This window comes from Odontesthes bonariensis, chromosome 17, assembly GCF_027942865.1.
Source record: "Odontesthes bonariensis isolate fOdoBon6 chromosome 17, fOdoBon6.hap1, whole genome shotgun sequence".
Lineage (NCBI taxonomy): Eukaryota > Metazoa > Chordata > Actinopteri > Atheriniformes > Atherinopsidae > Odontesthes > Odontesthes bonariensis.
Window position 1 is genome coordinate 7,157,522 of NC_134522.1, and position 12,808 is coordinate 7,170,329.

The 12,808-nt window shown below is 41.2% G+C and overlaps 1 protein-coding gene across 2 annotated transcripts in view; it reads left to right on the forward strand.

Moving 5' to 3' along the window:
• Positions 1-12,808, forward strand: part of sobpa (sine oculis binding protein homolog (Drosophila) a) — a 54,216-nt gene that overhangs the window by 10,814 nt on the left and 30,594 nt on the right. For both annotated transcript variants that reach the window (XM_075448241.1, XM_075448242.1), the window contains exons 2-3: positions 5,833-5,953; positions 7,334-7,543. In XM_075448241.1, the coding sequence (XP_075304356.1) occupies positions 5,833-5,953; positions 7,334-7,543 (331 nt within the window). The remainder of the gene's footprint in view (positions 1-5,832; positions 5,954-7,333; positions 7,544-12,808) is intronic.

Sequence of the window (12,808 nt, forward strand, 5' to 3'; positions counted from 1 at the left end):
TCTCATTGCACAGTCTGTGATAATTGTTGATAATCCTGCACTCTGGAATTATGTTTTCCAGTCGCTGTTTGCAATCACTTATATCTGCAGAAGGATAACTGGCAATATGCAACCGTAGAGGATCAGAAAATGATTCTAAACGTGCGCCTTGTGCATTGAAAACTGATGCAAGAGGCTCCCCACTGAGCAGCAGGATGTGGCAGGCTGGGAATGAGAAGCTCTTAAATGTGTGGACGACTGCAGTTCAAAATTAAATTATGATTATGGAGTGTATGTTATGATAAAAACAAGCTCTCAGAGTGTCTCCGTGAGTGACAGCATGGTTGTGTGTGTGGTTGTCAGAGCCCAACTTCAGTTTATGGAAGTAAATCTGACTCCCAGGAACCTTCAGGCAGAGGGAGCACTGCTGTCACTCATCATTGTTTTTACATCTGACCTCATTAACAACCTTCGCTGCTTCAACCACCATTTTTAAATACCTCCGCAGAACAAAGAGGAGCTCAAGAACGGGTTCGATTTTAATCAGTGCGAATAATATCTGCAAATTCACATGCATGGCGATCTAACCTGGACTATCCGATCCACTATCTGACGACATTTAGAATACCTCACAGGTTCGCAATTAAGGCTTAAAAACATGAGGAGCTACGATAAAGGACACATGGCATGGCATATAAGGCATATAATCCTACCGTTTAAACTGAATTAAAGGTAAAACTCGACTTTGTCAGAAACAGGTTTACTGCTCACCTGAAAGAAATGACTAAATAAAGTGGAACAAGCAGCTGAAATTGAATTTTTTTTAGGTGAAATTGGTTTAAAATGACACTCTGAAGCGAGGATGTCTCAGTTTGTTAAATCCACGGGGTGGGCTACTCAATTCAGTTCAGTTCAATCATACCTTAATTGGGAAGTAATATTGCTGCACAGAAGTTTTGCAAAGAGAGGTTTTGTTTGAATATTCAGAGATTCAGAGAATATTCAGGATTCCTTAATTTGTGGTTAACAAGCTCTGTGACCCTCCTTTACTGTCACCCCTCTGTCTGCAGTCTCCGTCCGTATTGTCTTAAATCTGAGACGTGCTAGAGTTGTTCCTGCAGCCGTTTCTCTGTGTAACATTAATATTCCTGACACTCCATTTTATCCTCCGGTGATCTCCTACTCCTCTCAATAATGAGAACTGTGCAATACACTTAATGTGCAATATATACCATGCAATATGTGTAAATCCGGAAAAATGTGCAATATTTTATAAGATCAAATAACTCTGTTCCATTCACTACCATATATTATTTTATATTTCATACTGTGCCTTCATTTTATTTAAATATATTTAAATTTATTTTAAACATAGTTTTGTTTTAATTTCTGATTGTTTTATAAGCACCTTTGGAGTTGCAACCAAATTTCATTGTAATGTAAATTATAATGACAATAAAGGCGATTCATTCATTCATTCATTCATTCATTCATACTTCCCACGATGATCAAGTGAAAGAAATGGTTTAAACTTCCTCCTCCTTTTTCTCCGTTTTGCTCCTGCTCTGCATCCCAGACCTCTCCTCTTCACTCATCTGGATTTGGGCATGACTTGAGCTTTGGAAAGCTCAATCAGCTGCTCCCACATGCAAACAATTTCCCCGTTGCCATGGTTATGCATCAAAATAGATGAAAAAATTCATCTCTCGTCCAACACAATGGTTTCATTGCTTTTCTCCTTTTGCTCTTAAGCCTGAATATTAAGTTTCGGAGCTAAAAATACATGGTTGGGGTTTGAAAAAAAGCACGTGTTTGACATTTTACACATTCTGGTACTCGTAGATTCTGGTTTTCATCAGTTGAATTTGACGATCGCACAACTTTTGACCTTAAATTGTGACACTGTTTTCCACAGATGATCACATTAGCTGTTTTCTGGTGGGACTGGGCTGTCTGCTTTTCGTCACCTGTCACCTCTGTGCCACATCTACCCACCGACCACCTTGCCACAGTGGTATTTCATAACAGGTGGATCAATAACTCCTGTCACTCCTCATTAATAACTGTCTTCCGGCATTTTGATTCAGCTCCTCCTGCTTATGGCATCGGCACATCTGCTTAGATCAGCAGAAACTTTATGCTCTTTATGGACAAATGAGGCTAAACTGATCTGAAAGTAACTATGATGTGATACAAAGAACTCCCGTTCCCATTCTGTAAGGCCACTGGAAGTAAAAGTGCGCTTTTTTGTTGGTGCTGAATATACATCAATTAACCGAGTCAATGGACCGGCTTGTTGTCTGCCAGCTCCGTGCTCAGCGGCCACCAGGTCGGGAACTGTTTTTAAAAAGCTGTTTTCAAAAGTTTCAAAAGCAGCTCCACTGAAACCTTGTAGATTCATTTTATTTGCTCAAATTCAATGCTAGTATCAAGTTTCCACCTAAAACAACATTTCCGAGCTGCCCCCGGGACTCTCGCCTCAGAAATCTTGACTTACCAAAGTTTATTCGGCGTGAAATAGGTCGACATGTTCGATCATGATCTACGATGGTGTTCAATGACACGATTCTGAGAAATGGAGAAAGATCATTTTCCATCACGAAAGCTGAGTTCTTCTACTTTTTTAATTATTTTTTGGGGCTTTTTATGCCTTCGTTGGATAGGACAGTGTAGCAGAGAGAGGGGGAACAACACGCAGCAAAGGGCCATCCAATGCGGGACTTGAACCGGGGCTAGCTGCAGCGAGGACTTTAGCCTCTTATAAATGGGGCGCCTGCTGTACCCACTACGCCACAGACCACCCCATTGTTTGCATTCCTGTGCCACAGACCTTAGTACATTTAAATCAGCCAAGAGTCTGATGCTCCGGGTGGCGCTGAACCGCTCTGACATGCTTGATATGGACGGAGGCTGCTCGTAATCGACATTTCACTGCTTGTTGAAGTGACTGATGAGTGACGGCTGCTGTCATGTGATAACGTACAAAGTAAAGAGGGACTGGCTGCAGATGAAATGAGCCGACTTGTGTCCCGTGGCACGGCTCCGCTGATAGCTTAGTGACCTGTGACTAATATTTGATCGCGCAGACCAAATAATTGCAGTTGATTCATCCTCGCAGAACATTTGTAACCACGTTTAAGAGTCAGGCCGAACCATTTACCACAGCAACGGTTCAGTGAACAGAAGCCTCTGGGAATGTTCCCAGCTGAGAGATGTATGGTGATAATGGACTGTATGCATTAGCGAGGTTATGGTTTTGTTTTTAGTAAAGTGTTTGTTGACTTTGTGAGAGGCTGTTATGGAGGAAATACTTTAATGTTTCACCTGCACAATGTTTTATATATTCATATGCACGTATCTGCTGATGGTTGAAGTGGACGCATTAAAAGTTAAATGAAAGCTATGGGGATCTTTTGAAAAATAAGCCATTAATTGGGGCTCTAAAGTGAACATTTCAGAAACAGAGAAGCTGTCCTTCCTTTTCTCTTTCCCAGAAAGGCTTTCTAAAACATGATTAATGCTATAAAGGGTTCTTTTTTAGACCCAAACTAATAGTTTTGTTATCTAAACCAAACAAAACTGGAACCAGAATTGAGAATATTTTGTCATCTAAGTAATAAGTAGAAGGAAAGCCAACTTTTTATGGCTGGAACTGATGTAATATGACTTAAGTCTTCCATCTTAATCATCTTCAGAGATAACAGTGTTTCCTCTGGTTATTTTCCTTATTATCGTTTTATCTATGCAGAAAGATTAGTCAGTGCTGCAAATACCAAGAATGCATGAAGAACAACATGTACTATTATTGGCTGGATATGCACAGAAATGTACTTAGAACAAAATGGCCATCCCTATATCTTTGATTATACTTTTCTACAGACCAGATTTTATCTTTAGATAAATTTATGTGAATAGATTTACCTTTAATCATCGCAATATAATTTGTATAGCTACTGTAAATGTGGTTAAACAGTGTTAAACCTGAGGGTTGCTAAATTCAGCATCTCTGTTTTGGAGTAAAGACAGACGGCATCCCATTATCTGGGTACATAAGAGGAGAGGTGTCAATGCAATGCTGCAGAGGAGTCACGGAGTAAACTCCTCTGCAGCATGCATGGGAATAAACTACACAATATGTATTTATATACTTTACTCTTCTGGAAAACTTAAAAACCTCTGAAAAACCCAGAAAAAAACTCCCTTTGGAACAGGAAATTCTCCGGATTTCATGATGGTTTCACTTAACGCACTTTGAAAATGCACTTTGTTCATATGGTGCATTGATCCCAAGACTGTGAAACCCTTGAATGATATTATGTGCCCAATTTCCCACTATTTCCACCTATTTCCACCTATATCCCACTATTTCCTCGAGGTAAACCTCAGCAGCTGGTGTGTCTGTAAATGCAACGATGTGGCCTGACGTGCCTGATAATAGATCACTGCCACCTCTTCCTCTTCTCCTACTGTTCATCTCTTATTTTGGATAATTCCTTTTTTTTAATTTTTTGCTTCTTGTCCAGCAGTTTCGCAAAATGTATCACAAGTTTACTCAACAGAACACAAATTTGCTGAGGTTGCTCGTCATTTTTTTTTGGCAGCATTTCAAGAAATCTTGGTCATGTGCCAGAATATTTGAGAGCAGCACAACACCTGCCATTATACAGCATTCAGGGGACGCTTTCTCTTCAAATACAAAATGATCAGACAGATTCTGATGGTTACGAACGTCTGGTACATCTGAAGTTGAGCAAATAGAACATAAACCGAAAGGAAAACATACGGAAAAAGACCTTTAAAACATTTTTTGTTACAACGCACAAAATTAACTTGAAATATTGTAGATTTTGAATATTGTTCATGACATTTTTGATTATTTATTATCAGAGGTTTTACTCAAAAAGACTTGAACGTGTACAGTTTCAAGCACAGGAAGAAAAAATAGCAAGATGATAAACAGAGAACAGGAAAGCGGTGACACGGAAACCTTTTCCTCTGGTGAGAAAATAGAGGCGAGATGGAGAAATGTATCCACTATATGTACATATATACATATATATATATATACATATATATATATATATGTATATATATACATATACATATATATATATATACACACAGTATGTGTGCGTGTACTGCCGGGGGTTGATTAATTATTTACATGCATGGTATGACATGGGATTAATCAAAATATCTCAGTTCTAGCTACAAAACATATTACAAGATAGTTCAGCAATAATAAATCTACTGTATATAGTCTAAATATAGTCTCTGGTGTGTTGGGTTTCTCAGCATTCGAAGTGTCATTTGAGTCATGGAAGATTTTCAACCAATTAGAAGAAAGAGTGCAGGTTAAGAGTAACAGGATCTGCACCCATGCATCAGTCCCATCTTACAGCTGTTACCGTGTCTTTACTGAGCTGCCTTTTTTTTGTTTTACTGCAATTTGTTACATTTCCTGTGCTTCTTAGCGTGCTGCGATGGGTTCTTCTGATAAAGATCCTCCTCTTTCATTGCGCTGTGATAAAGTGCATTAGTTCAGCCGGATGCACACTGCAGCCTTTGGATGAGAGTTTGTCCCATTTAGGTTGACCAACACTGATAAAAAAAAAAAAAGAAGAAAACCTGCAGAATAATAATAAAAAAGAAGATAGTGTTTTTCTCTGGGCACTGTTTTATATCTGAGCTGGATTTCAGTATTGTAGACAGATATAAAGGGCTAGTTCAGGTCGATGTCATGCAGCAGATGTTAAATGTTAGCTTTAATATTTGGTGCTTACTTTGAACATGTAGGCGTAATATCCACATTAAAGCAGCTCAGTCTGACTCTGCTTCCTGTTTGTGTTGCAGAGTTTTGCAGAGAACACTATGAATGAGTTGCTGGGATGGTACGGCTACGACAAGGTGGAGCTGAGAGACTCCGACAACCTGGACATCGGAGACACCCCCCAACACATCTCTGTCCTCAAAGGTAGGCAATCAAAACAGGCTCCATACTTTTTTTTTTTTTTTTTTTAAGCTTAGCTTTGTTATCCACCAGGCTATCGCGTGCTGCTGAAAAAGTGAATGAAACTGTTAGAATTAATGGCATTTCTGAATTTTCTGTGCTGAATTTTGTAAATCTGCAAGCAATGAAAACAGTTTTAGGAGTGCTGCTGAGAAGAAATTAAATGAGAGGAGTCTGTGAAGGTTGTTGCTGATTGTGGAAAAATCACAATGCAGGACGTCTAAAGAGCTTCAGGCTGACCCGGAGCAATCTGGAGCCTTGGTTTCAGGCTGTACCATATACACAGTACACCTGACCACGTAGGAATTTATCTACAAATCCCATTTCCAGAAGAGTTAAGAAGTTCAAATGTGTACTTTTAATTGGTTTAAACTTTTATTTAAGAGTTAATGCCAGCAACACACTTAAAACATGTTTAGCCTTGTGCTGCATCAGCCCTTCTTTTCACTGAGGATACTGTTTGTTTTGGCTGGAGTGTGCAGCCCTCAGCAGTGTGAATGCTCACGTCGTAATTAAAGATGAGCTCCATTCCTGCCACCGCCTTTTTTCTCTTTTATCCTCTGGGAAGCGCTACAGAGCGCTGAAAGCTTGCATCTTCAGGTTAAAGGACGACTTTTATCCAAGCACAGTTGTTGCATTGACATGAGTGCCTTGGAGTCACCTTTTTAATCTAAATCTTTAATATTTTATACATGAATAACTGTGCAATAACTGCTTTTGTGTTGCTTTTAAATATTTTATTCACTGATTGATCAAACAAAAGAGACAAACTCCGTCCGATTTGTCATAAAAGCTTTTTGGAGGCAAAACTATAAGCCATAAAATCCTGGTGTTCCAGCTTGAGGGCAGCATCCTTTTTGGATTGATAGAAAGGGGAGCCCACATCTGTCCTGTGGCATGGAAGCGCACAAATATTTTGATAAGTTTCAGCTTTGAGAAGCTTCATTGGAAGACTCCCTCAGATTTTTTTGAGAGAAGCTGTAGCTGCTGCCTTTAGAATAATCCCTGAAGGTATAAATTAAGGAAATCTTGCACATTACACTGAGCCTCTTAGTTGTTTATTTTTGTGTATTATTGGGAACGGATCCAGCTTTAAACTGATTTAGTTGTAAGAGACAAATACCTAAGATGTCAAGCTGTGTCCTCAGGGGCTTTGAACAGAAATGTTCCTAAATTCCACCTTAAAAAAACCAGACATGTTGTATCACTTGTCTTTTGTAGGGTGAAAACCATCGAGTGAAATCGCACATGTATTAGATTCTTACATCATGGTGAGATTTGCAGGGGGTGCGGCTCCTCTGCTGTTCGGTAAACTCTTCATTTTGCTTCATTTTTCCTGTCCAGAAAACTCATTGCCAAAAAACCCAGCTTCAATGGAGAACAGCGAAGGCTCTCCGGATCAAGCCAACAGCTCCCTGTCCTTGCCAGCATCCAGGAACGGAGTCTCAGAGCCCCCCACCACACCGTCCACCTCCTCGCCCAGCACCAAGGAGCATGGCAACCTGCCCATCATGGTCCCCATGATCCCCCCGCCACTGATCAAGCCCCCTGCAGGTACAGAGTGTGGACGCCTTTTGGGGAGAGATTAAAGCGGGAGATTAATTGAAAAGTAGTTTAGGCTTAGACTTCTCAAGAAGACACTTAGACAAACAACAAAAAAAAGTCTCAAATGGACACGTGTCCTCAGAGCCAGCAGGTAAAGTTTCAACAGTTTGATGTGAGATGAAGGTCATTTTCAGCTCATCAGTGACAGCTGATTTATTCACACGGATGCCGAACTGCAAACACACGCAGGATCATTTTTCCATTTTAGAAAAAAGGAAATGTCCCAGCAACTTTTCTCCAAACAGATTACATTCCACAGATTTTGCACTGCATCACTTGGCAAGAAAACGTGCACACACAAATGTGTATGCAGTGTGTTAAAGGTTTTCGCCTCCGTCTCAGGCTGAGACAGGCAACTAATGAGCGAGCTACCTGCTGTACACCTTGTTTTCCTCCACCTGCCCAAGTGTCAAAATTACCCCGTCAACTCTCGGTGGAAATGTCCACGCTCCCTGGCCAGACATAGGGTTTCATTATCCCCTGCGTCTGCTGTGGACAGGAGGCTGCTACGCCCCGGTGGAGGAAGCGAGCCACCTTGGCATCGCCCAAGAGGAGTCCCCGCTGGCCCTGCCTATGCGGGGAAACAGATGGTGCAGTCGCACTTAAAGCCCAGCATCAACTAACCACCCGACCAACACCGCCTTCAACCCCCCCCCTCCTCCTCCTCCCCTCTACAATCCACACATACACTGAATTATTCATGTGCCCCCACAAAAATCCCACAAAGGGCCTTCTGAGGTGCAGGTACGGCTGATGACGGTGGCATTTAGAATGAAGGCTGCATAATTACAGGCCCATTTTTCCCGCCCAATGCAGATCTAAGTGTTTGGAGATGTGCTCTTTAGCTCCTGCGATGTGGGAACTCCACCTCAGGATTTCTCCATATAAGAAAATGTTGCGAATGTCGTGTGAGGGTGGGTTGGTAGGACTCTGATGCGGACTCAGAGGATGTAGAAAGCAAATTGGGTTTATTATACAAACAAAACGTGGTTAACAAAAGGCGCGGCTGAGCCGGATAACTAGACTAAACTGTGGGATAAAAAAACATTACTAAGGAAAAACAAAAGACTTGGCATAATACATGAAAAAACACTTAAAGGTGGGGTAGGGGTTCTTTTTCTGGAGCATTTTTTGTTACATATTGCTTGAAATACTCTTCACACCCCCATTGCAACCAATTAATATGAAACATTTTAGTGGCCTCTAGAACGTACAATCTAGGAAAAACAGTATCCAATCATACTGAACGGACCGTTAACGATGATTGGATTCTGATGCGTCTATCAAACTGCTATCTGGTCCTCCCTCCCCCTCCTTCCCCCTGTGCGCGTACCCTGCTCCGTGAACGAATTACGCGTCCAGAAGCTTGGCAGGAAGCTAAACTAGAGCCAGCTTGGCTAGCACCTAGCATTATTAAACGTATAGTTAGCATATACTAAATACTAAATACGGCAACGATCGATGCTTGCTGTCAGAACAGCGCTCGTGCACCTTCGTGCTCGTGAACAAGCATTGCGCGTTCATGTACTCTAGAGGCGTGCCTTCAGGGGGAAAGTGAAGAAAAGGGTTGGTCAAAATGCAGCTTCGCTGGACTCAAAATCCAGGATCTCCTACCCTACCTTTAACTTCACTCTCAGAAAATAAAGTATAGAATTGTACCTTTAGGGGTACGATGGCTTGTCACTGGGGCAGTATCCTCAGAAGGTATAGTTTTGTACCCTTGTGGTTTGTACCTTACAGAGACCAATCTTGTACCTAAGTAGCCTAACACAGGCTATCTATTGTACCCCAGCATGTAGAAAAAAAGTTACATATATGTACCTTTTGGACCCTCAAAAAGTTACATATAGGTAACTTTAGGTCCAATAATTAACCATAGGGGGTACATAAGTATAGATTGTACCTCAGGGGACAAAAAAAAAGGACTCGTACTGTACCCCTATTTCTCAGAGTGTTGAATACGTCGTGGCATGAGGGGTGAAAATCAGGAATCAAGGTAAAGATCTGACAGGACAGGGGAGCCTGGAAAGTAAATAGGGAACTGTGTGATTGTGAATGAGTGCAGCTGGGGACAAAGAACAGGTGACGTGAGTGAAACTAATGAGCTGGTATGTGAAGTGAGGGGAAAAGCAAATGGCAAAACATGAACTCAAGAACCAAAACGTAACCTAAAACATGATAAAACATAACTAAAAACATGGGGAACATCCCATGAAAGGTGTGTTTTCATGTTGGCCTTCAGTTTTGTTCGTTGGGCTGTGGTGTATCCGCTGTTTCATACTAAGAATTAAGCCATTTCTTGTTTTTTTTTTCCTTATCCCTGCAGTGACTCTAAGAAGCAGGCAGAGCAGACAGAAAAGACAGATATAAAATATGCTCGTTGAGTCTCCCGTGCTGTCTTTAGGACCCGAGAGAGTTCTTCCCTTAATTGTGAGTTAGTCTTTGCTTAAAATCCGATGGCCCTGTAGATCCATTAAGCTGAAAAGAGGTGAAAAACCCAGCCGGCAGTGATAAAGAGGTGAACAGAGGTGAAAAACTAATGGGCCTGCGCTCCCCCCCCCCCCCGCTCATACCCGCGCACAGTCACAATGTGATAATTGGGAGATACTGGAGGGAATCTCAGAGGATCCTCTCATTTCGCCTGCACTAAAAGCCCGCAGCTCGTCATCAGTTTACCACAGAAGAGGCATTTCACCAGCACCGAGGGGCTGTTAGAATAATTTGTTGCCCAGACCGACCACATAGCCAAACTGTCTATGCTTCATTTGTAACTGTCAAAACCAGGAGCTGGAATTATAGAATAGGTGGAAATCGGCAGCGGATTTACTCACAAATGTGTACATCCCAACCATTAATCTAAAGAGATGATATCTGTATAAACTTTTTCCTGGACTTTGTCTTCTGGTCCTCCCACACTGGTCATACATTTCGACAAAAGCTGCTTTAACAGAAGTGTTGGTCCGTGTTATCTGCACTGGAAAAATGCTACATATGCAAAGCTGTGTACGCTTATTTACAACTTGTTGCAGTCCACTTTTAGTGCCAGATCCTTGAAGCCAAATGTTATATTTGTGATTCCCAAAGAGCTGTTAGCTGAAAACTTGGCATATCTCAGCATGGTGTGCAGTGTGTCCTTAAAACATTTGAGGAAACTGGACAAGTGGAGGACAGAAGAAGAAGTGTCAGGCCTAAAGAACTATCTACAGCAGATGAACAGGATCTGAAAGTGATGTCCTTAAGAAAGAGGAAAACATCCAGCAAAGACCTGACACAGGAGCTGAGAGATGCATCTGGACCTTCAGCTGATCCATCTGCTGTTGGCCCAAGCCTCATCAGAAATGGGCTCCATGGAAGGGTGGCTGTCAGGAAGCCGTTCTTAAGGAAGGGGAACAGGGAGAAAAGGCTGAGCTGTGCCAAAGGACACAAGAAGTGGGCTGAAAATCAGTGGCAGCAGGTCTGATGGAGGGATGAATCCTCCCCAGAAAAAAAGAAAATGATGTACTACTTTATAAATCCAGCTGGTATTTCAGGAGGGCGTCTGGTTCTTGTGTACAGCAGGTTTTGGGCGTTTTGCTGAGGGGACAGGGCAGAACAAAAGGATATTTTGATGTGATTTGTTAAAACAGGGTCAGTTTTAATGCAGAAAAGGAGCAGGAGAGGATATATCTAAAAAAGCTTTTAATGAGGAGCAGAAGCTCTCAAGGCTCTCCATGAGAGAAACAAAGCAGGCTATGGAAGTTATCTATTAAAGCTGCCGTCTGCAACTTTTTTTAGTCATATTAGCTTAAACTGTCATGGGATTCTGGAAGTAGAATATTAAATAGAATGAAGTTCAATAGTCTAGATAAATAAGCGTGGGGACGAGCCTACCTTGTATCGCGCGTGCACAATCGGTGATTGACAGGCAACAGAGCCCAGCTCGTAACCTGATTGGTTACCTTTTACCGGTCCGGTCTGCAATTTTGTAAACAAACCTGCTGGCTTTGGAGGGACCTAGCGGGACATATAGGGGACCTAGAGAACTCTTTTTTTTTTGTATTGGGGTATTTAATGTACTACTTTCAGAATCCCCGGACAGTTCCAGGCATTATGCTTGAAAAATAGTTGCAGACTGCAGCTTTAATGCCTAACTTTAATCAAGTAGTTTGTAATGTGTATAAGAGCAATGAAACAGTGAGTGAAAGCACAATGAAGTATCGACTTCACAGTTAAGTTACATGAAGGCACCGATGGTCACAACAGAACTTGATCCTGACCAATTCTGTGACACTGTGTCACTCCATAAAGATATTTTTGTGTGTTGTAGCATGAAAAAAAACATCATAATAGTGTTAAAAAATCTATATATTACATTTTTACGAATCCTCCATGTTTTGCTGTGAGACTGGGTTGGACCGAGCGGGTTCAGGTTGTGTTAAAGAACCTTTATGTTTGCACATATTTAATAAAATAGCTGCACCTATTTCCCATTTTCCTTAGAATATATAATAGAAATGAGGGGTGGTTCAAGACTTTCGCACAATAGCTACTGTATGCATTGAGAAATGTGCCCATTTATACACTCGTAAAAGTTAAAAGACTACAATAGTAATACAATACTTTCCTGTAATAGTGACTCCTATTAGTCTAAACTCTAAATTTAATTTGAATATTTGTGACTGACTGCCCTATTGGCTGCTTGGTGAATCTGTTTATATTTATCTTCGTCTGGTTTTTAATCTTTTTCCTTCTTCTCTCAGCCCTCAAAGCCCTTATAATGAATAGTTGTGGAATAAAAACACAGCTAAAGTGGGATTTCACATAAGTTTTGGTGTGTGAGTGGAGGTTGTGGTAACAGCGAAAAGTGTCCTTGAACTTGTTTCAAGAGTTTTGTTTTCAACAAAGTTCTGTGAAACAAACCCAACTTAACAATAATATATTTGTTGGCACAAACTATGAGTATAATTTAAACAGGCGTCTATTCTTTCTATCACAGACCCCTGTTATTTGGAGTATTATTTCCACTTTAAACTCTTTAATAACCACAGAGCTCATCCACAAATAGCCATTTTCCTGTGTTCCACCCTTGTCCAGCTCAGCTACATTTACAGTACCAATGGCAAAGCTTCACCATGAATCCCACAGTGGTTTCGTGGTTGGAATCATGAAAGGTTTACCCCGCCGAGCAGCTGGATTAATCGGTGAAATGAATGGCTTTTGGTTGAATTTTGGTGG